Consider the following 27180-nt stretch of genomic DNA (forward strand, 5'->3'; position numbering starts at 1 on the left):
TTCACTCATGCTAGATCTTTGGGTTTTCCCTTTGGTTTGCGCTTATGAGAATTATTTCCAACCCAGTAACTATACCTCAAAGATTTCTAAAGCCCTTATAAAAAAAGCCACAAGAATGTAGTTTTTATATGAAGTGACTTAGCCATGTAGAAAGAATAGCTGAGTTTTAAAGTCCCACATGGAGTATCTTTGGATATTTGCGTAAAGCTTATGTGTCAGAGTTTTAGTTAAAGACAGAACCAACTGGCTTTATGGGGACTCAGGCCTCTTGGTTCTAAGCTATTCCATGCTTATATCTTTCAGGTCACTGGGGAAGCCTATATCGTGTTGTCCTGTGTTATTTAGAGATCTTGTGCCATAAACAAGGCCATTTTTGTTTGGCTTATTTTCCCCTTTCCCCTAATTGTTGCAATAGCTGGGTCCTGGATCATCTACACAATTGGCTTCTGTGAACAAGAACACGCATTGCAAGGTGGATGGGGGGGTTAGGAACTGAGACTCAGGGCCCCAGAGAGCAGGCAAGCAAATCAGGCTCACATCAGAACTAAACCTGTGACCTGAGATTGCATCACACTGTTTCACTACTAAGGAGTTCAAAGAATTTCCATATTTTCTACAAGTTAATCTTAGGCAGTATCATGGCTTTTTTTGTCTATAATCAAATCACTTAGACTAATTATGCTCCATTTTCTTCTTACGATTTGAAACCATCATGAAAACCTTTTATAAACTCAGATTTATCTTTCCCCAACAAACTTCCACTATTGGCAAGAATCAAAAAATTCCAAAGCCAACTAGCTCAGGAAATGGAAGGCCTGATTCCGTAATGATCTCTAGCAAAGAACAAAACTAAACAGCTAAATCAAGACGTAGATAATAAAAGAGAGATCATTTAGACAAAGACATGGTTACTTTTTTATTTGAAGGAAAAAAAAAGTATGTTTTAATAAATACTGCGGAAACATTGACCAAACAAACGTACAAAGTGACTTCAACATTTAAAAAAATGCAACGAAAGTTCTGCTTTATAACAGTTATAACTTATTTTCTTTTTACAATATTTAAATACAGAAAGCACTTGCCAGCTATTTTGTAATACTGCCCAAAGCATAATGCTGCATCAATCAAAGCGTATGATGTTGGTAAAAGGTCTGTATTTCGTGGGAAATGACTGGAATGGTATTTTCTTGCAGAGACAAAACAAAGTGCTTGTAAGACATAGAACTGAGTGTTGTAATTACCTTAATCTCCTCTCCTGCCACAATTTAATGGGAGCACAGCTTCAACACTTCAAAAATGAAGCTTTATCATTGGAAAGAAAGCTCGTTTTCAACAAGCGCCAGCAATAAACAGGTCAGATCTGGTTTCTTCTCTGAAAGAAGCTCTAAAAGGAACTGATCAAAAAATATCTGTAAACTATTTTAAATGCTGATTATTTTCTGTAACAACAATAATCAAGTATTGACCACGGGCCTTGGCTGAATCTGGTTTAGTGAGGTTTAGCAATCACTCTCTAGAAATGCCCTAGGATAGTGTCACAACTGACATGACATAATTTTCCTCTAAGGATTCTCTACAGCTTGGGTAATAGGGTCCTTCTCTTATCGATGCTCATTTAAAGAAAGTGAAATAAACCAACAGATCATCAGATGCTGCCAACTTCAGAGCTTCATCCCAAAATAATAGGCCTTCTGCTTTGCACTTTTGGTAACCTAATTCCAGACAGCTTTACTCACAAACTGTGCTTTCTGCTACTATTCCTTCATTCATTATCTTTTCAGGTGAAAATAGTACCTACATTTTTCCCCCCTTGGATCATTCTATGACATCAAACCAAGACACCTTTTATTTGACTTTGCATTTTTATCAACGATGGCAAAAAAATCACACACCCTCTTTTCTAAACAGCGCACAAAAATATTACATTGAGCAATTTACCACTTTTAATCACAATGATGAACAGAACCATCAGACTGAATAAAAATTGACACTTTTTTCCTACTTGATCTATTCGATCTTTGTAGTGCGGTCTGCATATCTTGCAAGACTGTAAAAGCCTTTCTTTAGAACCATCTCACTCAGCTATCTTCAGGAAGGCTCAAGATTTCAAAGCCTCACAAACTTTTCCTCTGGATTTCCCATGGGTCCTGATACAATTTCCATTTTAATGATGAGCTAGGAGGAAATTAGATCACATCCTCTAGAAAACTAAACGCTAAGGTCACAGTGCCAGTTCCCCAATGAGGACGGTACATTAATATATACTTTTTGTAAAGGAGATTAAAACATTTAAAAATTAAATCAAAGTAGAGATCCATGAATAGATTGTAACGAAGAAAACAAAAAAGCAAGCACCATTCAGAGCGTGATTTTTCTTCTTGGAGGTACTCGCATTCCTCCTCATCTACTTCAAGCCCATGTGAATCTCTCTTTTTTGGCATATTTTTCAAGTCATACTTCAGAACTCTTCAATGTATTCACTTCTCACCACTTGTTCCACATGCCGAACCTAAGGACAGGATTCCAAAAAGATGAGCATCCTTTCAAATGCCTCCTAAGCCTCCAGCAAACGTGACTTCAGCTGTGCACTTTGTTCAGACTTCACCTTTTTGTTTTGTTGTTGCTGTTTTTTTACACTAGATTTCCTTGTCCTCATTAAAGATAACGGGAGATTCACATCACAGTGCAACTCTTCGCTTTGTCCTTTCGTAAGTCCGTAGCAACTGCCGAGAGTTCTGGTCTACTGGGCATGTGTGAAATCCGCTTTGTGGCCCTCTGTGATTTGTTCCGCTTAACGTTTTTATTTGTCTTGTTTACACATGCCAAGGTGGCAACGTGAAAAATGTCTCTGACGCTATTTTCTGACTGTAAAGCTGAGCATTCAATATAAGTGGCTGCTCCGATCTGTTTGGCCATATTTGCCCCCTGAGAAGCAAAAGGAAGGATTATAACCTGCAATAAGTCTTTGGGGAAAGTTATAAAGTATCTTTTAATACCACAAAATAATAATGCGTAGCAAAACATTTCTAATATATTAACTGAATTTTCCAGGTAGTGCTGCAAAAAACCCCATTTTTAAATTTGAACTGCCCTATTTATTATTTCATAAATATTTGTGGTCAAGACCCAGTCCTAAGATGTTCAATTATCATCACTCAATAGATACTGCTTGACTTCCAGGAAGTGCTAAAGGCTGGTTTAGTGTCACTGGGTCATCAATAAACGAGGATCCTGACCATCGAACAGTTAGTATGAGGTGATTCAAAGAAGCAGGAGAGGAGCTAAGGAGGTGATTCATCCTCACTACCAACTGTGCCCAAGAGTAACCAGACACTTAGGTCTTCCAGGTCACAGCAAAGCAGAGAATTCCCCACAGAATCTTGCTATTGGAAAAAGTCAGCTGAAGGTCATGAATGCAAATGCTGCATTTCCCACACGGCTCTGAGAGGGGTGATTTGGTCCCTAGAGCCTGTTCCAGCACCCCATCAGGCACTCACTTTCTCTTTTCTTGAGTGTAAACAGCACTCAAGACTAGTCAATAGGCTGTACAAAAAATAGGGGTAAGAAATAGAATTTAGAATCAATTTTGAAATGTACGTGAGAATGTCTTAGAGCCAAAACAAATGGAGGAAAGGAATAATACTCTTATGAAATCTAACTTTAGAATACACAAAATACATTATTTCTTTTTTTTTTTTTTTGAGGAAGATTAGCCCTGAGCTAACTACTGCTAATCCTCCTCATCTTTTGCTGAGGAAGACTGGCCCTGAGCTAACATCTGTGCCCATCTTCCTCTACTTTATACATGGGATGCCTACCACAGCATGGCTTTTGCCAAGCGGTGCCATGTCCGCACCTGAGATCTGATCTAGTGAACCCTGGGCCGCCGAGAAGTGGAACCTGCAGACTTAACCGCTGCACCACTGAGCTGGCCCCAATAAAATATATTATTTCTAAAGGCACACCAGACAACCAGTATACACAATAAGCATGTGTGCATCAAAATGACTTATTTAAATAACCATATTTTTGTTAACTAGAAATGCAAGACAAAGAAGACTGCAGTATTTAAAATGATGAATACTAAATACAATTCTAGCTATTTCAACATGAACTCTCTTTAGAATCTGGTTCCAAGTTTTAAGAGAAAGAACTTCTGAAACCAATTCTCCTCCTTTCTAAATACCTGGGGGAAATGCCTGCAGAAATGATGAATCTCTGAAAGACGGCTTTATGGAGTGTTCCATTGCACTGGCAATGGCCTTTTTCAGTATTTTATTGTGCTGCTGAGTGTAAAATAAGACTAACTTTCTTAAAGAGTATTACTGATTTTGACCACATTCTTTCTTAAATCTATTTAACTTTAACCCAGGGGGAGTTCCAGAGATATCCAAGAGGAGCATGTTTATGTACTCAGTGATCAAATACCACGAGACTTCCCTAGGGAATGACAGAGCATCTCACTCTTTAAAAGATTTTTTCAAACTTACCTTATTTATGTACACACATATGTGAATCCTTATACAGTAAACCATTAAACAAAGATTGGAAAGCTTTTTGAGAGGGTCTAGCATCAAAACATCATCATAATTTCAGCCAAACCTTCCCTGGATCATTCTGGTGCTCAATCTGCAGTCTTATTAACATTAACCCAAGCCATGGGCTGCCAGGAAGGGGCTTAGATGCTCGCTGTGAAGGCAAAGGCCCCAAAATGCCAAGCCCTGCTATCTGTGTTTACAGATGGTCACAATTTGGACAAATGGGACTCATTCTGCATCTTAGTAAAAGGTCTTGTACTTGGAGGTGACCATTGATTGCGTCTAGAAAAGTGGCTTCTTTTTATTTTATTTATTATGAGTGATGTTCCATTTCTGTCACTCTTTTTAAAATCCATATTTGCACACTGACAGCATACATACCTGGTCATATGACACTGGTGTCTGCCTGTGATTTGAGAGCTCTACTAATGTACTGACATCTGTTCGAAGGTCAGATTTGCAGCCAACCAAGAGCATTTTAGTGTTGGGACAAAACTCCTGGATCTCACCTTTCCACTATGGGGAGAAAAAAAGATGAGAAATTAACAAAGCACTGGCATCCATATAATAGAAGACAATTCCTCCACTGGCAGACATGGGAAATGGGACCCAAAAAGGACATTTAAAAGAAGTGTCACTTCAGATGAAGAAGTAACTTGCACTTATCTTCTAATTAGATATTGCTTTACTACTTTTTAAAGAGGATCCATTAGGGAACCCTTATGTATATTATTATCTATTTTCCCTCTCTATGACTCATTATCTGTCTCTACTGCAATAGACTTGTTGGGTGTTGTCAGAAGGTGGCTTCAACAATTTCTTAATTATTGAGGTATCTCTGAAAGGTAAAAGTGCCTCAAGAATAATTACATATCCTAATAAGTGATGACCTCCTCGGTATGTTGAGCTGGCACTTTGGCTCATATGCCCTTGAGTTAGTTTTAAGTTACATAAGTTGTTAAATATTTCAGTTTAGTCCCACTTGGTTAGTTGGTTCATGATGGAACAAGAATTATCAGAACCTCCAGAAATGTCTGGCAGGGAATACCAACTGTCCTCTTAAAGAGCAAACGGACGACTTTTTGTGGTTTCATTTCCTCAAGCTTGAGATCACCACCAGCAGGATGGGAGTCGGGAGTTCAGAGTGTTCACAGGAGAGCTCTAGCTCCTGGGGAGGTGGGGCTAGAGGGCTGAGGTCAGCGATCAGGAATCAGTGCCTGATTCTCCCCGCCTGCTCAAGTATATATTAAGTGCTCTACTAAGTATTGTGGTGGTTACAAAGATGATTAAGACAGAGCTGTGCCTTCCAGAAAGCAATTCACAGAAGATTGGGGGGGATGAAGTCCTGTATATAATACTACATAAGAAGGACATCCTGCAGGAGTAATTTAAAAGACCACCAGGGGAGACACCTCCAGATCTAGAGGTATAGACTGTCGGCAATGAAAACTCTAGTTCAAAGCATACGAGTGGATTGAAGGGAGTAACACACTTTCCCTAAGAGGTTAATCTATCCACCAACTCCTTCCTTCTTTCCTTCCTTCCTTCCGCCCTCCCCGCCTCCCTTCCAGAATCATTTAGAGGCATCCACCATGTGCTAGATGGCACTGGAGTAAGAACTGACAGGTGAATTGAAAAAAAGAATAAGATCTATCCTGCTTTAAGTCACTCTAACCTGTCTGATATTCAAGGACTTAAAGGATTCAATTAATCAAGACAAATCATAGCACGGGTTAGCATGAGCCTTAAACCTCACATGAATGTAAAACACACTCATTAATATCTCTAAGGCCAAAGTCATTATTTATTTGGTCTTAGAAGATAAAAGCAAAATAAAACAGAAGCAAGGTTTTCATCATAAATTATGCATAACTTGATACTACATCAAGTAAAAACTCCAGTAAATAAGCAATCTCTTTCATCTACAGACAAGCACTAGACATGTTGTTAAGTTGTTCTTCAGCTGTGTAATGCCTTTGGCCTCCCTCTGCAGTCTAGCAATTGTTTACAAGTGTTGAAGAGAGGAAAGGCGTATTCTGCCTGAATCTGACAAATAGTAGCATTACTTGTGTTAGATACACATTACTCAAAATTGCAAGGAGTTAAAAAGTGAAAGAGTCTTTGATCTTTTAAGAAATTCCTATTTCTTTGAACTGTGTTTGTCATGTTTAATAAAGAGACAGAAGATGATTCATCTTCAAATTCTAATTTCATAATGACACGTAAGACAAGCAGTAAAATACAGAGGGAAATATAACTAATAAACACTCACAAAACACAAAGATACTGCCTTGCTCTCACCACATGCTCTGTCTAAGCCTTAGCGCACAGAGAAGAGGGGCGTAGTCTAGAGAAGTGTCTGATTCTGAAACCGCATATACCAGGACTGAGAAAATAGCTAGTCGCTAATACATGCTGATCCATGAACTGCCATTTCTCAGAGGTCAAGTCCTAGGTGGGTGGAGGCCAAGGAATGCCTCTCCCTCCCACTGGGCTCCCCAGGACCTGTGACCCACTCTGCCACCGGTTCGCTCCTTCCTCACCTTCCCTTGGCTCCATCCACTTCCTCAGCTCCCTTCTCTACCTAGAGAGCCACACTTACCTTTGCTTCCAGAAACCATGTATGTGTTACACCTATAACATGTTTACAACTACTGTTTTCATTAGTACCTGACAGTTACCTGATCACAATTCACTCCTATTTCTCCTCTCTCAGTTCTAGTTCTGTTTCTAATAAATAACATCATCAATGAAACACAGCTTCTTTATTAAGACAACCATTGTTGCAATCATTTCAATATCTGAATTGAGGTCAAATGTAAACTGGTAAACTAAGGTGTGACCTATAGGGTCAATGAAGGAACGAAGGAAGGGAAAGGGAAGACATGCTAGACAGTAACCAAAGATAATTATTTTTAGCTGCACCATTTCCACCCAAAGGGTAAACACAGAGGCTCTTAAAGGGTATTTTGTTTCTTAAAAAGAAATAAAATTTTATGCAAGCTGATCAACAAAACGTGTGATGCATGTGTGTGGAAACTCTGCTCTGGTGTGACAGTGCCCTTTTCAGTTTTAATTACAAAATATACAGCAGGGTATTAACTAGAGTGTTCGGGCTCCCCAGCCAACCAGAGGTTTCTATTTTACGCATGGGCCAGTCCTGAACTGTGTCATTGCTCCCCAGCACTTGCCTTTTTTAGGACGCTGTCCAGAGTCTCTGGTCGACTGATGTCAAAGCAAATCAGCACGGCGTCTGAATCTGGGTAAGAGAGAGGTCGGACGTTGTCATAGTAAGGAGAACCTGAGAGCAAACAAAGAAGCACAGTTTTCAGATGAAAATCCCCTTTGTCTGTCATGCATTAACTCTGCCCTTTTGAGTTAAATCCCTTGAATGTCATATCGAGGCCCCACTCCCCCCTCCTCTAATTCTTGGAAAAGAATGCAAACAAACAAAAGCCAAGTAGCATTATATTCCTTTCTACCAGAAGACAAATGAAGCCTCACTTGTATCTGACTTAAATTCAACGGGGAGGAGCCGGGATCTTGAGTTGACATCTGCACAGTTCAAGAGTAGAGCCCCAAGTCACCTAGCTCAAGTGTGGAGTCATCTGGAGCCAGACGGCCTGGAGTGCAAACCCACCTCTACCACTGAAAGAGGAGACAGGGTCGCTTCTGGACGCTGCCCCTCTGATTCTTCGCTCATTAAATGAAGATTAACGGACCTACCTGGGAATAAATAAACCCGGACAGGGTCTGGCATTTAGTAAGGGATCAACAAGTATTAACTACAGTTATGGTTGTGTTGTTGCTATTAAATGCTGAGTGGTAGCAAGCACCATAAATGGAGCTACTTCTTGAGAAAGAGACCAAAATCAAGATCTATCTGGGAGGAGAAGGGGGTGAGTGGAGGAGGGGGGAAAGGGTAGGTTCAGGTCTGCAAAGAGAACCCGAGCAAAGCACATCAGCGCCGCCCTATCTCAAAATTACAAGTTTAGATAAGCCACTGACCTTTGAGCTTGCTTACTTAAACTTATCCCCAAACCCTACATGGACTCTCTTCCTGTTACAAACAAGGAATGTAATAAATGCCATATTGGATCACGTCACTTTTTTACACAGTTCCATCTCGGAGAGTGACACGAAGGCATGATCCAAGCATCTTAGCCTGAGTTGAATCCAGGGTACCCTAAAGGTTCAAGTTACCAGTCAATTAATTTAACCATGGAACCCTCTAGTCGTTTCAGAAATTTTGTCTATTCCTTTAAGAATCCCAAAGGATGGGCGATTACATGAGGCCAATTATTATAAAACGGTGTGACTATAAAATTAAATACAGCTTGCCAATGCTATTTTTTTAAATCATTTTCAGCATATTGACATTTCACAAGCATAACATGGGAAATATATATGTGATGCCAGAGTGGAGAAAGAAAATCTAAACCACCAAAGTCTCTTTGAAACTCAATTTCATTTTGACATCACCTTCCATTTCTAGCAGAAGAACATGACATGTTTTCCCCTGATAAATCAAAACCTCAAGAGTCAAAGTCAAGAGGAGAGAAAGACTAAAGAAGCTTTTAAAATAATCTTTTACATTTCTATCAAAACAAGATTTTTCAGGAGGCTGCTCTGGAGATCTAGAAGTTTCTGCAGTTAGGGTGCACCCTCCTCTATTCACAGTATATTCTGGGACCCTGGCATTCACTATGGAACCCCAGGAACATTGTGGCCTTTCCGCTAGCTGCTTTAGGGATGCAGACTGACATCTTCAAGCCAGGTGTGTTTACCAAGCAAGGAAGAAGGGAAAGTTCTAGAATCAGGAAGAAAAGTGTGAATAAGTAGAGACAATCTAAGCCAGAATTTTCACGAACTGTGGCAGCTGCCTTACCCACATCTGGAATCAGGATTCTGATGTAGCAGGGATTGACAACTGAAAGATATTTTCCAAAAGCTTAAAGGATTTAGAGTTTAAAAAAAATCAAGTCGTTTTAAATATTAAAGCATATTGGAACACGGCTGTCTCTGAAAATGACAAGCTACAGCTGTTGCCTTTCCAGCCACTCAAAGAAATCTGAAGTTAAGAGAATAATTCACAAATAGTTCACTAATTTAAACATTTTTGAGAGGTATCAGAAATGAGATGGCTTATCACTATTTGTGGATATACCGGTATTTCCGTATTTGTTCTGTGAAGTTCAGACTGTCTCGGTTGCAACCTCTCATTTCCGTGTCCAAAGTCTAACTTTGACACAGTTCCTGCTGTAAACATTGGGAAATCTTTCCAAACATGGAGTCAGAAAATTCCAGATCATAGGGTGGAAACCAAATAGCAGACACATACACAAGGGGTTCCTCTGCTCTTCCAAGTTAGCAGAGTTGGCCTGACCCCAAATTCATAAAAATGTAATTCTCAGAAACCTATCTGGCTTCAAGAGATCCCCTTTCTTGGAAACCACTCACAATAGGAAACACAACTTGGTGTAGATACTTTCTGGTTTCGATGAGACCTGCACATCTGAGGACTGGCATCTCCAGGTGCCTTATTCCTTCAGGCCATGACCTTTGACTAGAAAGATGAGTACTCACTGCTAATCTCAGATCTAAGACTATTATGTAACAATGGAGCCCATCTTTTCCAAATTACAAAATTTAGGAAACACAGTTGGAGAATTACAAAGGTGCCAAAACAGAGTAATTAAAACTGAGACTACCGGGAAAATCCACAGGAATGCTTTCAACATTTAGGTTGCCAGGTAGCTGCAGAGAATGCCCCTCCCTCTCTTTGAAGACTGGATCTCCTTCCTCCATGAAATTTATGGCCACAAAGGGGATCTGGCTTTGCCTTCAGCCCTCTGTCCTGGCTGGAGACTCCTGCTTCCTAGAGTCAAGTGAGCCGCCTCCTGTGCCTAGGGCATGTACCCAGACACCTGTGGAATCTAGACACCGGCCTGACTTTAAAATGAAACAAAGTTTGCAACTTAAGCCAAATACCTATGGAAGTTTGTTTCTGCTTTTGTTTTCATTTGGTTTAATATTTGGAATGAAAATACATATGTATGTAAAGGTTCATGAGAAATATACCACCTCGCTGTTGAGGTAGAGAGGTAATTTTTAAGAGCTTTAACAAGATCTAATTAGGACAGACACTTTGATCCTGTCCTATAACTTTTGTTAATGAATAGCGCTTTGAGATCCACAAGACTGTCCAAAGGTAGTAATAAAACCGATCTCCACATTTATTAGTTATAAGCATAACTTTTCTAACCACTAACAAGAGTAATTTGTCATAAAAAATAAGACCATTTATTCATTATAATTTTTGATATGGAAAGGTTAAAATTTCTTTTGATAGGAAAATCTATTGTCTCTATGTTTTCATGTAAACAAAACTGAGGTGAAATTATGAAAGTACTGTCCCACTAGGAGAAATCTAACAATTTATAGCTAAGCAGGATCTTCAGGGAGGGAAAGTCCTGGGTAGTTTGACAGTGTTTACTCTGCATTTAAGCACTTTGAATTCTTCCCTGTGAAGCCCAAGCTCTTGCATGAAGGAAGTGAGGCAGGCCAAGCTGCGGAGTGCACGGGGTAATTGCAGGCATGAGTGGGACAAGCCACCAGCCAAAAAGTGCAGAGGAATTCCAGGAATGGCCCTGTGAAGTAAGAAGCAACACGGGGAGGCAGAAGTGACATCAAAGCAAGGAGCCGAAAGTAAGCTGAGGACGCAGGGACAACACCCGCCACTGACGCCCACATCCCTCCAGAAAAGTCTGAAAACATTCTGTTAAGTCAAAACCAAAAAATTAACTTTTATAGATATTTTAAAAGATGCACATGAAAAAAGAAAAGCTTTGACAGTAACTGTAGAAGTAAATACAATACAGAGGGCAGAATACTTTTTATTATTTAGGAGAGTATTGAACTTGAACTGCAGTACATAGTAGATACTGACGTACATATAGTATGTGGTCTAGCACCCAGGAATGCCCTGGAGTTAAATTCAGTTAGTCTAGGCACTCAGCTTTGCTTGTCAAATAAAACGTTCTCAGCATGTAGAACAGGCTTCATGCATATGGAAATTCTCAGAGGCAGCATTCCTCTTCCACTAGTATATGAAACTTTACACAGCCTTATTCCAAAGTCCTTTTTAATTAACCTATCAGAGCATCAAAGGGAAAACTTCAGCAAACTCCATGTTGTAAAGAAACAACTACATTACATATGCAAAATGTGTGCCAAGAGAAATAAAAATACACTTAGAGAGCTTTGCTCTGTGTAGACTGCAAAAAGTGCACATTTGGGGTTCTGAGTTCCTCATGTTTGGCAAACGTCAGCAGAGTTCTAAGAGGCTTTTGAAACTTCTGTTCTACCCATCTTTGTCTTCAAGATCATTAATTCTGGGTGAGAGCAATATTTCCAGCCCAAGAATAGTCACAAAGCGCCTCACCCAGAAACTAATTCTGCAGACACATACCTGCCTGCTTAAGTCATCCTTTCGCAAAGATAGAACACACCATATATGTACATAATTAAATGTATATGTAAGATTCATGCCCAAAAGGAAACTTTATGGAACCTTCCACAAACCAGTTCAAACACTGTGAGGCTTTATAGGAGCTTGAGAACTGAAAACTCTTCCAGTTGAATACTTCAGAAATATAACTTCTTTGATTTGAACCTTAAAATGAAAAACTTTCCTTTCCCCCATAAGAAATTCCTATCAAAAACAATAAAATTAGGAATACTGCATATTTTTAACAGAGAAAACATATTAACTTTTGGTATTTTTAGTGATCAAGAGAACATCTGTACCAAATAGTAGCTAACATGTGATACTGTATGATCTGTCCAATTATTACGAGATTCCATTTCCTCTTGCCATCTCTACTCAGAGTGAAAGCTTTGAATTAGCAGTAATCTCAAGAATGTGAATCAAGTCCTGGCAGAACTCTCGTGTTTGGCTCAGTATAAGGCTCTACTGAACTCCTTTTCCCAGCGGCCTACACTACACACACAATGCCCGCCAATATGTCACAAACCTTTCCAGGAAGGATATTGTGTTTCTCCCTTGGGTTCAGATTAATGGGCATTATGAGGATTTTATGAAAACTTGGGGGCATTTCTGTGTTGCCATAAAAATGGAATCAATATTTTCAATTTCTGGGGGCAATGCAGATACAAAGCTGGACAGAAAGTCAAAGAAGTAGAAATAAGATACATCTGTTGCCAATCTTCCTCTTTTTGCTTAAGGAAGATTATGGATGCACTAACATCCATGCCAATCTTCCTCTATTTTGTATGTGGGATGCCGCCACAGCATGGCTCAATGAGTAGTGCGTAGGTCTGTGCCTGGGATCCGAACCTGTGAACACCTGGGCCACCAAAGTGGAGCACACGAACCCAGCCACTACACCACTAAGCCAACCCCCAAGATTGCTATTTTTGAGCTTTAAATAAAGCTGTAGGCTTAAACTCCTAATCTTATGGAGATATTTTAAAAATATAAGAAAATATTTCAAAGAAGAACCATGATAAGCCACAGAGCTTTAAGGATATGAGTAGATGCATATAATTTTTTTTAAATGATATTATCATTCAGTACTAGGTTGAAGATTTTGTGTTTTACGTAACACTTAAGAGTCATATTCCTTGAACTAGGGTCCCATGAGTGAATTCACCTTGCCACATACTATGTCACCAGGCTCATTTTCCAAAACCAATGAGCACAACCCCTGGTTAAACTTCTGAGGCAGCTTACATTCCATGTCAATGAAACTTCTGTTTTGTCCAGGGAGTCTCTGAGTAAAGTTGACAATATATAGTGACTGAGAAGACATTTAAAGGGCATCAGATAATGGCTGAGGCACAACTAATTCATTTGGCACAGCCTACCAGGCACCATGAGCTAACTGGAAAAACTACTGGTCCTTGGTGTCATATCTACATGCAAAAGAACTAGGTGAATGAGGAAACATCTGGTTGTTTCAGGTGGCATCAGAATGACCAATCTGGACGCCTGAGTGAAATGTGCAACTTAGCAAGAAACCGGATTGGAAAAAGCTCACCACTGAATAGGGTTTAAATTTAAAAAAAGAAAAGAAAAAGGAGACAGATATAGAGTTAGAAAAGGAATTTATCCGTTTGTTTTTTTAAAGATTTTATTTTTCCTTTTTCTCCCAAAACCCCCGGTACATAGTTGTGTATTTTTACTTGTGGGTCCTTCTAGTGGCATGTGGGACGCCACCTCAACATGTCTTGATGAGTGGTGGCATGTCTGCACCCTGGATCCGAACTAGAGAAACCCAGGGCCCCTGAAGAGGAGCACGCGAACTTAACCACTCGGCCACAGGGCCAGCCCAATACCTTTGTTTTTTGATCCATAGTTTAAATGGAAATTGTTGCATAGTGGACAAATCTCCAAATGTAGTTTTACCATTATTGGAAATCACCAGAGTCATCTGTTTTGCCTTAATTCACATATCTTACAGAGTTCAGGGTGAAAATTCAAGAGTCGAACCTGGTTTTGAAGCTCTAAGTGCCTAGGATCATTACTCACCTTATGATCTAACCAGTTTTTTACAATTTTGCCCTTGATACTCACATCACAAGCACCCGTGATTCTCTGGCTTCTGTGTAAGTTCCTGCCCTCTTCCTTTCTCTAAGAAGGTTAATTTAAACTAGAATTCTTCAACTTTCAGAATCTTGTTTTCCCTGATAGCCATTACATGTAAGCCTGTTTCCAAGTGGGAGGGATGTGAAAGACTCCTTAAGAACTGAGTCAACTTCTAGAGATAAGGAAGGAATTGTGGCAGCCTTCGGTGAGCAATGAGTCACAAGTCAGCGGATTTGGGCTGGCCCTGTGGCTTTCACCAATTCTTTGGATCCTCTGGCTGCTAGGTGAATCCAGCGTTAGAACTCCAGGCTCACTCTCCTATAAACAAGAACTGGTACCGAAGACCAGGTTGTGAGTACCCGGAAGGCGGGAGCTGCTCTGTCCCCTTTGTACCATTCCCTCCCTGCCCCACAGCATCTAGCAGCGTTCCTGCACACAGAATGCCCTAAAACAACGTTTGCTGGTTTTATAACCATTTCTATGCGTCTCGCCTTGATATGTTAATTTACATGTTACACCACAAAAAAGGACCAGTGATCTCTTTTGAAGCTGCTTTTCTGGATTAATTATATACTAATCTCCAACACTGCTGAAACATTTCCATCCTTGGCAAGAAATATTTCAATAGAGTGTCTGTCATGGAGCCCATTCTTCAAACTTGATGTATAAGCTACAAATATAACAATACAGGCAGATTACGTTGGTAGAGGAGTTTGTCCTCAAAGCCAGGCCCTGAGGAATTAAGATTTTTCCTTTCCTTCCTTTTCCTTTAAGTATAAAATTTAAATAATACTACATTCTCTGTTAATAATGCTAAAAACTAATACAGGGAGCGCTAACTTGAGCACTCATAGCCTAAAAGAAGCTTGTATCATGACAAGATTCAAAAAAATGTTCAGGAGGCAAGAGCACAGTTATTGTGGGGGACTTTTAGCAGCTGAATTGAGTACTTTAAAATTAATAATGTACCTTAAATAGCATGTGCATTAACTTGCTTTGGTTAAAGGCTGTCATGAATGATTCTGAGTCCCGAAATCACGTGCTGAAATTACACCGCAATCAAATCACTCAGGAAAGATACGGTGAGCCTTAAAAGACTACGTTTCTATTATTAGCACGCATTTGGCTTCACGCTACAAATTGCTCTACGCTTGGCAAACGTGGCAGATTCTGAAGCACAAGATATTAGAACTACTCTGTTCTCACTTATCACTTCAAAATGTTGAAACCATTACCTTTTGTTTTGCGGAAACTCACTGTGTGAATTTGAAAATTATTAGGAGCATTTCTGCAACTATGAATAAAAACGCTCATCTTACCAATGAAAAGGGGATATTTCTCATTAAAATCAAGAAATGATGGATCTGTATCCAAGAACTACCTTTAAACATCCCTCCCCTGAGAGGATTCAGGGTGGTGTTATCTAAAAGCAGGGTGTGTTTACTTTTAGGGGGCTGGAATAACCTTCGGCAGCCATAAGAAATCAACTGGCAAAGCGCTGTTTGTGGTTGCTTTAATGAGCGTGTGCCCTGGGGGTGGGACGGAGGACCCGTTTCCTACGTGAGGAGGATCTGGAGGATCTGTCAGCCCGAGGGATGCCTGACAAGGAAAATACATTGCAACCAGGTGGATCCGGGCACTTGGGTTCAAGAACCTGACAAAATTGGCTCATCAGAGGTTGAATGTGAGCTCTGCTAAGTGGGGAGAGCTTCTCATCATACTTTAATTAACCCTGCATCGGAAGCCTAACAGAGGGTCTACAGAGAGGAGGTGCAGAAAGAAAGAAGGGATGAAGAGAGAGAGAGAAAAAGGAAGGAACTACAAAGTTATCATGCTTCAAAATTGGGGGAAAGAGAGCCAGCCCTGATTGCCTAGCGGTTAAGGTTAAAGTTTGGCATGTTCTGCTTCAGTGGCTTGAGTCCCCTTCCTGGGTGTGGAACCGCAACACTCATCTGTCAGTAGCCATGCTGTGGCAGCGGCTCATATAGAAGAACCAGAAGGACTCACATTCATACACAACTATGTACTGGGGCTTCAGGGGGAAGAAAAAAGGAGGAAGACTGGCAACAGATGTTAACGAAGGGTGAATCCTCCCCCTCAAAAAAAAAAAAAGGGGGGGGGAATGAATTATCTTCTTTTCTCTTCGTGCAAAGAGGCCCCACATATTCAACGTCAAATAAATGTTCTTTCTTATCGCCAAATTGGCAGAGTTTTGCCTATGCATAACTGAATGACTGCTGGGGGAAAAAGGAGACCCCTTATGAGAAGCCATCCAAGTACAGAAGCCAGACAACAGAACAACCGCTTCTGTCTCCCAAATGTGTGCCCCTCTGCTAAGAGGCTAACAGGCCGTGAATGCCATTCAAAGGACAAAGTTCATGCCATCTCTCTCCCTATGTAAGAAAAGTTAGGCACGACTAATTTTTCCTGTATCAGTCTCTAACTTTCACAAAGTTCTAGAAGGGAAAAAAAAAAATCTGACATTTAGGACTTTACAGACTTGGCTTGGATCTGCCCTGCAGAGTTAGACTGATAGCAATTGGAAAAAATAAATATATCCAGAGACATCAGGCATATGCAATTATTTTCACAACCTGAACTAAACAAATGTCTTGGTGGGCAAAGAAAATGTCAAACATTTGTCAAGAAATAATCCTATTCAGAAATTTGCCACGAAAAGCTTGAGAGGAAATGGAAAAACGTTAAAGGTACTTGAAATGATTAGATGTATTTTCCCCAAGAAGGACAAACCATTTTTGGTAGAAACAGTCTGTTCTTAGAATGTAAACAGTGTTTGGTGACCGTGTTTAACTAACTAACATTTCACCTTCCAAACAACATAATGGGATTCTAAATAATTCCCTTATGCCTTTTTTTCCATTTGTATAAACCTAAATTCGAACTAAGATTTCATTACCGGATAATCTTGCAGTGTGATATTTTCTTAACCACAGTTTTTTCAAACCTTTATATTTTCATTAAACATGCATAGGTTTGTTTCATTACATAAAAATACAGGTGATTATTTCACCACAGACTTCATTTCAGGTGATTATCCTTAATTTGATGAAGAGCAATGTTTTATAAAGTTGCCATTCTTTGTACACAGGTAGTAAGTGATAGGGACTCATCTCCTTGGAAACTATGCATGATTATTCAATTGTTCATTCAACAGATTTTATTGGATGACTACTGTGTTCAATGCAGGATGCTCTGTGTGCAAAGACTACAAACCTTAGAATTTGGATTAAATACTTGAAAATATCTGAAGTGATATTTATCTGCACACATGAAGCATAACCACCAACTATAAACTATCCACGTTTTCTTTATTTTCTAGCCTTTGAAAAACAATGTGCCTTTTCTCTCCTAAAGAAAGTCAGTTTAGCCCTTTGGGTGCCTGATCTAAAATCTCTGTCGGTGGTTCTGTGACTCTTGAAGTTTGAGACAAGGGGATGTAAACGCCAGCGTTCCTATAAGCCCACCCATGTCCCCCTCCCGACCCTAATCAGTCTCCTGCCTAACTCCACCAGGAACCAGCGGCTCTGTTCAGACCTGGCTTGCTTTGTAGGTGGTGAAATCTCCACCGAGGGATGCCAGATGCACTGGGACTAAGACCTGAAGCCAACCAACATGGGAAACAAAAAAGACTTGCCCGTCTGGTTACTAAAGCCAAGAAGTGCACAGCTGGGAGAGATCCTGCACATTATCTAGCTTTATACTTTCTTTTTTCAGACGATGAAATGAGCCTCAGGGAGGTAGGGGATTTACACACAGAAATCCGTGGTAACCAGTAGCTAAGATCTAAACACAGCTTTGTATCAACGCCTGGATCCGACTCACAGACCCCAGAGCTAAATAATTCCTATCCCGCATTAGGTCCAAACACAGGGCTGGCGGAGGAGGGGGCAAGTACCGGTGCTAATTATTGGTACCATACCAGCTGTCCTGCCCACTAGGCATAACAAATACCATGCTATGCCTGGGAATTAAAGCCCATTAAGTATTAGGCTGTGTAACAATTCTGATGATAGGAGCTACTGAAATAAGAAAACACTAGAATTCCGTCTATCAACACGTTCCCTCTAGCTGCGAGACTGTGTGCAATCTCCAAAATAAAACACCGTGAGGTCCTGGTTCTGCTGCCCTTGGCGAGGCTGGAGGAAGAGCCTGACTCTCCAGGGGGAAACAAATCGGTGCTTTTCACTGCAGCACTCGGAGCATCTGGCACCGACCATGAGAGGCGCTCGTGCGAGACTTCTCGCTTGCCTTTGTGCGGAGACCGCCTCTGGCGACCCTGTCAGTTTGCTCCCTTGCTCGAGCTCTCTAATCTTCGGCGTCCCCCAGGGGCTCCAGAGGTTAAAAACTAGGGTTGTGGGAAGCTCGCAGAGCCCCGAAGCACCTCCACGAGGTCACCCCCACCTGAGCGCAGCTCCACCTCGGGGCCTCCCGGCCTGACAGCAAAACCTGCGTGTTGGCACTTGCGCGCTCCCCCTCGCTAGTTTCACCCAGGGTTTGCTCGGCTCACCCGCAGCAGCCCAGCTGCCTGCTAAACTCCCAGACCTAAGCGCAGGAGCCTTCACCCGGCCTTCCCGGTGGCTCCTCCTCCTTCTGGGGCGGCATCCGTCTTGGACACGGCTCTCCTGTGCCGCAGGGCACCGCAGGCAGGGGCGGCGGACTCCTGGGTCCCAGCCCCCCCGCCCCCGCGCTTGACCCTGCCCGAACCCCTAATAGCCGCGCACTGGAAGCCTTCCCCCTCGCGGGCCACCCGGCCCACCCTAGCACCGTGTGCCTGGTAGGTGGGTGGGCGCGTGGGAAGGCGATAACCCGGCCTTGAACCCCGGACCCTTGAAAATAATTCACAACGGCGCCAATAATTCAACTGGACGGGAAGGTCAAAGGCGAACAGTGCAGCCCTCGACCTTGTAGGCTGGCGGAGGGTGATGCAATAGGGGTCAGGGGGGAATGGCATGGACTAGGGTGTGGAGCGGGGGGTGACGGCGTGATCACTGGGCGGGCGGGGGTGGGGGTGGGGGTCTCCGACCTGCACGTCGGCACTGAGGGGCAGCGGAGGGCCGGCTGCATGGACAGGAGGCCTGGCGACCACCCAGCCCCGCGCAGCCCGCGCCGCCTGCGCATTCCTGGCTGCAGGCGTCACGCGCGCCGCGGCCGCCTGTGCTCACGTTACTCTCCCCCCAAGCGCGGAATCCGCACGTAATTGCGTCGCTCCGGGGATTTTCTCCCACCTCCCACCACCGCCGCGCTTTCCGCCTCCCAGACAATCAGCAGGTTAGATCCTGGAGGGAAGCCCGCCGCGAGCCAGATGGTTCTGAGGCGGCGCACGCAACGCCCCCAACAAGGGGCCACCTTCGCCGCCCCGAGACGACTCGGGCACAGCCTTGCGAGCAAGCCGCTCCTACGCCACCCGGCTACAAGCGTTTCACACCGCGGGGTCACCCTACGGGCACACAGCTGCCATCCCCCCGACTCAGTGTTGTCCCCCACCCCCACCCAGAAGGGACCGCGGGAATCCCTCGGAAGAGGCAAAGTTAAGGGAGGGGCGCAGAGCGCGGGTGGCACGCTGGACGGTGCGGGGAGCCTGCCAGGCGCGGGGACTGGAGACTCGCCGCGCACCCCCGAGCGGCTGGAAACCCGCCCTAAGCGCCACGCGGTCCGGTGACTCTCTTACCCGAAGTGTCCCACAGGCTCAACTCTATTCTTTGTGTGTCGATTTCAAAACTGGCCGTGTAATTCTCAAACACTGTAGGGACGTAATTCTGGACAAATAAAATGGACAGAGGAAGGAAAGAGGGCAAAGAGGTTATCTTAAATGCACGACACAAGCAGAACACCCTCTTGAAAATCGTCTCCCCACTCCCCAATGGAAAAAAAACCAACAAAACCCCCCAAATCCGCACACACCAGATCCCACACTAAACACGCGGACCCTTTCCGAAACCCCAGACTCCCCACTCGCCCCACCCGGCTCTCCAAGACACGAGAATCCAAATCTCCCAACCCCAGGTTCTGCACACATGACCGAACAAGTTTCAGAAGCTAACAGCAGAATGTGCAGGCGCGTCCCAACCCCTATACGCTTCCAGCCCACTTTCCCTTTCCGACAGTCTAATCAGGGAGAAAGTAGCAAGGGCTGAGAAAGACGACTTAAAAAAGAAAAACGGGTGAAGAGGGCAAAGCAGGAGGAAACCCACCTAGAGACGGGGGAATCCCGCAGGCCGCCCCCCTCCCTGAAGCCCCGGCCGGCCACACTTACCTCGGGGAAGCAGTCTTTGGCGAAGACGTGCAGCAGCGCAGTTTTCCCACATTGACTGTCTCCCACCACTACTATCTTGCATTTCACGTTCTGATTAGGATCCATGATAGATTTACTGGATAATTTCTGGCTGGCTCTTCTCTCCTTCATTGATGTTGCCTTATTTTCTCTTGAAATAGGAATTTTCTCTTAAGAGGAAAAAATATATATATTTCTCTCTCTATAAAAAGCAGATATAAAAATAAATCGCAAGGCTGGTGGGAACCCCTGAAGCGCAGCGCAATCGAGAGCTACAGGAGCAGGCTTGTTACTCTCCTCCAACAAGTTTTATGCCTGACTCCACACCGCGCTTCCCAAGTCCAATTCCGATCCGACTGCTTTGTTTCACGCTCTCTGCGCGGCTTTATACGCCCGGCCTTCCAATCCTCTTCTTTCTCAATGAGAGAAGGAAACTGATCCGCCTCCTCCCCTTTTATGGAGCCTGGGAGCGAGCGCTGTCTCGTTGTTTGCGGTATACGTAAACAGTGCGCCCTCTAGGGTGACCGTGCGGGATCTACTTCCAGATCAAGGCCCTGCGACAACTTGGAGACCTCAATGACGCTTTGCTGATGGATGGGACTGTGTAAGTCCAGGAGGAGGTGGGAACTGAATGTCTGTGCATATTGATTTTCACTAGAATTCCTCTAAAAACGTTTTAATAGGGGCTGATCTACAGAAGCCTCATGAACATTTGTGAAAGTCCAAGTTAAAACATAGTTATAAAACATAGGAAGCAAATCGTAGGTGGGGAAGGGTTAAGTGGTTGTATTTTTCAGGGAAATGGTTTGCATCAGGTATATAGGCCATGGAACAATAGCTCAGCCAGGTTGTTTCAGGTGCGGGAACTCGCTTGTCTGGGTCACAGCAATAGACTAGCTTCTGAAATCTGTCAGTTTCAGCCAATCACCAGGAGGCAGAAAGGTTTTGAGGAGTAGGTAGGGGAGACGGGAGTGGAAAGAGAGAAAAGTGGAAGATGCTCACAACTGCATGACAAAGTCATTGGAAACTCAGCCCTGCTGCACTAGGACCGACATACACAGGTTCAGCCCATTGCCCCTGTTGCAGTGAGGACTAAGGTGTTGTGCATTTTTAAATAACCTCTTTGTCCTCCTACTGGGTACGAGTAATTCAGATCCTGCCCTTGCATTCCTTTATGTGTAGCCTCCCCTCCCTGGAATCAAAGCTCCCTAGGCTGGACCCAGAGAACACAAAGATGCTTAGGTGAAAAATGCAGGGACAGCCCTCCGCTCCCTCTCCACCCTTCCTCCCCACCCATCCCCCTACCCACCCACCTCAGAAGTCTTGGAGAGGACTAAAACTCGCCACGTGTTTGTTCTCTTTTTCCCTGTGACAAGTCCTTCTTATCTCATCTTCATCTCCTCTGCTCCAAATGGTCAGGAGGTTTCAACCATTGAATTAGTAAGGATATTGGCCAAAATCAACTAATAGGTTCCCCTATGGAGACTTCTAGGCTTGTAAATGAAGCGAGGATGAGGGAAAAATCAGAAAGTTCAGTATGAGGAGTGAAGAGGCACAATAAAAGGTGATTAAAAGAACAGATATATGTAGCGGACAGCTACACCCATGGTCTCAGGGATCCAACGGCGATCTCCTCTTCTTTTCAGAGCTGAGATAACTGGAGTCCCCAAAAGAAGGACCCCAACTTGGACCCAGTTTGTGGGTCTGTGCTTACACACATGGAGGGCCGACCTATGGAGAAAGGGAGAGCCAGCCCTGCTCGGGTTCCTAAAGCAGCATTGACCAAGGTTTGCTCTGCAGAACTTTAGTCCTCCTCACAGAAAGGGTGCCATGGCCCAATTAGTGATGGAGACACTGTCTCCAGTCACCCCTTGAAGATGTGGCAAGTACTTGACATGTTACAGACAGGAAAATGTCCTATAGAAAAGTAGCCTACTTAAGGAGTTTAACCTAGCATTCCCCAAATCAACCTGAGCACAGGAACCCTTTATCAAATATTTACGTTATTTACTCGTTTGTTTGAGGAGCAGTAGGCATAGTGTTTGCAGGCAGGAGATCACAAAGAGGTGTATCTGGGTCCTAAACTTCATATTTTCTAGCTGCGTGACCTTGGATGAGTAATTTAACCTCTCTAAGCTTCAATTTCATCATCTGTAAAATAGGAGTCATAATAGTAATTGTGAGGAAAAGAAAATAAAGGTTGCAGAATAGTTTCTGGCACCGTAAAGAAGCCTCGACCTGTCTTATATTTCACCTGGAACTCTTATTTACACTTTTCAGAACTAGTGAACATGCATTGGGAAATTCTGGCCTTGTTAGTGGACTCACTAATTGGAACTGAGAGACTAGATCCATCCTTTTTTTTTCCCTTAGATTTTTAACTTGGGCAGTTACCCCTTTCTGGAGATATGATCTGCCTTTCCACATTCCTGAAGTGATGTAGTCTTTGCGGTTAAAGCACTGTAACTGGCAATAATTATGAATTATTAATATATGGCGGACAATGAATAGGATAACCATGTAGTTGATCTTATAGCTAGGATACTTTTGAGAGCAAATGGGGCACTACCAATGATTATGTCAGACAACATTTGTAAACAGAGTCTGGCCCAGGCAAAATGAGAGGCATAATCACTTTACCAGCGAATAGTCTGGAATCATAGTGGATGGCTATTTTTGGAAACCAGGTGACCTGAATCTCCAGGAATCTGCCAGTTGCTAAGTGAAATGTAATGGATGTGTAATAGAGTAGAAAACCAACTGCCTCAAGTCACCAGGCTATGAGTCTCTTTAGGGTAAGAATTCTTTCCTTGTCTTCTTTGCATTCTAGTGCTCAGTGTGTAGTGGGTATTCAATATTTTTTTTTAAAAAAATCATTCAGCATTTAGTTCAACAAATATTTATTAGGCACCTGCTATATGCCAGCCACTGTTCTAGGAGCTGTAGATATAACAGTGAACAAGCCAGACCTGTTTGCTGCTCTCTCAGAACACACGTTCCAGAGAAGAGATAGACAATAAATAAGGAAGCAAGTATCCAAGTAAGAATGAATGTGCTAAGCTCTGTGAAGCAAAAACAGGATGGCAGAATATAGCATAGCAGGGTGGAGGTTAGACCCAGTGGCCTGGCAATGCCTCTCTAAGGAGCTTGAGTCTTCAATGATGAGAACAAATCAGCCATGAGACAGTCCAGTGGAAGGTGAGGGAAGAGGTAGTGAAAAGGTGATGTGGACGGAAAGAATTTGGCAGATTTGAGGAACAGAAGGAAGGCCAGATTGACTGGGGCCACTGAAGGAGGGAGAAAATAGGTAAGAGAGCAGAAGGAAGCAGCCGGGGACTAAATAACTGAGCCTTGGAGATATGGTCATAGAATTTGGATTTCATTCTAAGGGCAACAGGTAGTCAGATATAGGAGGGCTTGAAGTCAGGTAGCAACATGATTACATGAATGAGTGAATGAATGAATGGCTCCAGTCCTAGGTCTGCTCCTCTTGCTCCACTAACTGTGAAATCTTGATGAAACTGATCATCCACAATGAGATATTCAGATCTAAGTGGTACCTAAAGTCCTAGAAAAGACTAAAATTTTAGACTGCAATGGGAGGTTTTCTCTCAAGAAATACATTCATTTGAAAGATGTGAAACCCCCCCCCCAGGGTATCATATATTTCTTAATGTCCTTCCTTTTCTTATTCTTCCTATTACTCTCTCCTTTCTCTAAGTAACCCCTAAGTTCAGGAGATGAGAAAAAAGAGCAAACATTTCAATATGGATTGGTTAATAAACCATGTGTATTCAGCATTCAGTTGCCCTAAGAGGTTTGAGTTTAAAAGTTCTTTCCTTTGTGGTTGACTCTTCACTTAGCAGGGGGAGCCGTCCCTCCCATGAACTGCATGGCATCTGACAAAAAAGGGTTGATGCCAGGTTTGGAGAGAAGGTGAACTGAGGATAATCGCCATCTAGGGATGGCATGGGACTGATAAACAACAATAGCTCTGTGTTCTTCCCAGGAGCACTGGACTACCAGTGAGGAAACTTGGGTTTTAATCTAGGCTAAACTAACACACTGTCTAACCTTGGGCAAACACTGACTGAATTCTTTTCCTCAGTTTCTTCCTTAGAAGAGGGTGATAATATGTCCCCTTTATGTGGCACAGTAAGGCTGTTTAGAAAATCATGTGCCCTATCCTTTCAAATATTTTTCTTTAGACATGCACTACGGACACCGCCCTTTTCAGGTTCAGTGTATTTATGGGGATCTTGGCTCACAGAGGAATACTGTAAGGCATAATCCTAATTGTTTGTTCACGGTTGCCTGCCTCTCTTCAGACGCCACCAGAAGTGTTTGAAGGAGCAAGTGCACCGTGAGAGGAAAGCACAGGTCTCTTACAGGCATCACCAATGGAGCAGAGAGATGACATAAAAATAAGAAAATGTGCAGGATGCCCTCATAGACATCATGTCAGAAAAAATGGTATGAGTCATAGGGGTGCTCTTTGAGAATTTCATAGGATAGTGGATATGAAATAGCCTCAAATACATGAAGTTCAAGATAAAAATAAGGACAGGGTATATACTTGTATCCTGCTCTGTACTGACAGGTGCCTCTTTCACAGTTGTCTCTTCTTTGGGCTGGTCACTCAACCGGCCTTATGTAACATCAACAAAAACTAGGAGGCAATGTTTTTAGAGAAAGAGGAATTGAGTTCAAAAAATTCAATGGGTTAAACTTGTTATTTGGCAAGAATTTCTTCTCTTGGAAGGGAAGCTTTTCCTTTATTTTCTCTTAAAATTATGGCTGTTTGCCCTGTCAAGGGCGCTGAACTAAGCTGTATAGGCTGTTTGATAACGGTACTCCAGTCTGGGTTGAGAATTTGCTTTTGTTTTCCTTATTAAAGCTGACTGCTAATATGGTTTACTGCTGCTGTGCAGATTTCGCTCACTCTTTAGCCAACAGGAAATGACACAGCTGTGTGCGTGTTGAATAATAAGTCATTGCCCAATTGATCATCCTTTTCTCTGTTTACAGAAAATTTGACAAAGAATGTGTTGCATTCTTTAGAAACCCAGGCCACATAATTTTCGTTCTGTATATCTTAGGGCACGCATAACCCTTTCCAACTGCCACTTCCAAACTTCAATATCTTTGATTCCTGATGCCATTTCTTTATACATTCTTTCCCGGAGAAAAAAACACGAAAGATTAACACAAAGGATTCATACAGGATTATAAGACTCATTGATTACTTAATCTCTTAAACATCCAAATAGACTTTATATCGACTTATCAGTGCAATATAATAAATATTTAAGGAACTTCCCTAAGAAAACATTTTAAAGAATGGGTTTCTTATAAATTGTTCTTTTTGAAAAGCATGTAGTATATTGAAAAGATACACCTTTTTCAGTGTTTTAGTTTTTCAGTGTTTTGGTGTAGTCAAAGAAAAACAAGTTATTACTGATTAGACCATCTTTTAGAGACTACCAGATCTTCGTTGTCAATCTAATGAGATGTACAGAGCTGAATTACTTATGGCTCTGTGCATGGTCAAGTGGCGTTCAATATTTTAATCTAAGACTTAAAAGGTACAGTCAGAGATGTCTTATCAAGTTTCTGGAAAAATCCTTTGTGGAAATTTTTGTGTCACGTTTAGATGCTCAAAGAAAGAAAATGTGAAAATTTGCTTGAGATTAGTGTTTGTTTAACAAAAAGGCAGTGATTATTGGATCAAATTTATGAACAAAAAACACCCAGTAATCACTATTTTACTATTCCTGAACTCAAAATGAGGAAACAGAAAATAATCAGCTAGGATAATTTGAAAGGAGTCATTATGCTAGGCAAAGACAAAGACAGATAGTAGATTTTAAAGCATTTGACCTCAATTTACAGATATTGCTCCTTAGGCGAGTAGCTCTCCACTTATGTTTACTTTGGTAAATAAAACCAACCAACCAACCACAAAGAAAACAGTCCACAGGTGACCCCTGGGAGACTGCACCCAGAATTAGAGGTCAAGTTTCAATAATTTTGATGACAAACCTATAAAGAGATGTCTAGGTCTGCTTCTCTGTGCACAGCACTTGTGTAAAAGTTGAGTGCCTTAGATGGGGTTAATGAGAATTTGAGTCGTGCATGATCCATGAACAAGGGTTATAATGGATCGCTAGTGATTCCCGACTCAGAATTTGAGACTCACTTCTCCAGACGAGTTTTTAGGGGAAAAAAATGTTTCCTTTTGACGCAACTGATTTGACTTCAGCAGAGCGGGTTCGGTACTTCAGATCAGATTCTCAGCTGGAGAGATAGTACTTACCCAAGTGTCAAAAACTGTAGAAAATATGGCAATATGAATCTTCCTTCATTTTTGTTGCAGAAATGCAGACAAAATTACTTCATTTTCTTTCATTTAATTATTCAAAATTTTTCATGTTCTTATCCTAAAAGATCCTTCCAGTTAAATTTTCTTTGTATCCGGACTATAAATTAAAACTCTAAATCTTATTCTTTTCTTTGAAAGACAGGTTTTGGAAGAAGAGGGTATTGCAGAAAATATACCCCAAGTGTTCAAAATAGTCCTCAAGATTATTTAAGATAATGCGGGCCCAGATAAGGTCTTGCAACCACTAGTTTTTGAAAACATGTATGAGGGAGAAGAAAATTACTCTTTTATCCCTAGCCAACAAGAATCTTGCCTTCTATAAACATCTTCTAGTCTTGAGGGTCTTCTGTGCCCTCCT

The 27180-nt window shown here is 42.2% G+C and overlaps 1 protein-coding gene across 1 annotated transcript; it reads right to left on the reverse strand.

The window, feature by feature from the left end:
* Nucleotides 1–891: 891 nt before the first annotated feature.
* On the reverse strand, nt 892–20926 carry RND3 (Rho family GTPase 3). Its single transcript, XM_001488213.6, has 5 exons — nt 20423–20926; nt 19838–19925; nt 7730–7839; nt 4920–5054; nt 892–2925 (listed from the first exon to the last, which is right to left on the reverse strand). The coding sequence occupies exons 1-5, from the start codon at nt 20570–20572 to the stop codon at nt 2674–2676; spliced, it is 735 nt and encodes a 244-aa protein (XP_001488263.1). The 5' UTR covers nt 20573–20926; the 3' UTR covers nt 892–2673.
* Between the last annotated feature and the right edge of the window lie 6254 nt (nt 20927–27180).

This window comes from Equus caballus, chromosome 18 (assembly GCF_041296265.1).
Source record: "Equus caballus isolate H_3958 breed thoroughbred chromosome 18, TB-T2T, whole genome shotgun sequence".
Taxonomy (NCBI): domain Eukaryota; kingdom Metazoa; phylum Chordata; class Mammalia; order Perissodactyla; family Equidae; genus Equus; species Equus caballus.

Excerpts from the sequence above, each read along its gene's own strand:
- RND3 (XM_001488213.6), bottom strand. The coding sequence starts at position 20,572 with ATGAAGGAGAGAAGAGCCAGCCAGAAATTATCCAGTAAATCTATCATG. Across the intron at positions 19,926-20,422 it reads CCAAAGACTGCTTCCCCGAG|AATTACGTCCCTACAGTGTT; the intron begins GTAAGTGTGGCC and ends TTATTTGTCCAG. Across the intron at positions 5,055-7,729 it reads TGGACAGCGTCCTAAAAAAG|TGGAAAGGTGAGATCCAGGA; the intron begins GCAAGTGCTGGG and ends TTCTCCCCATAG.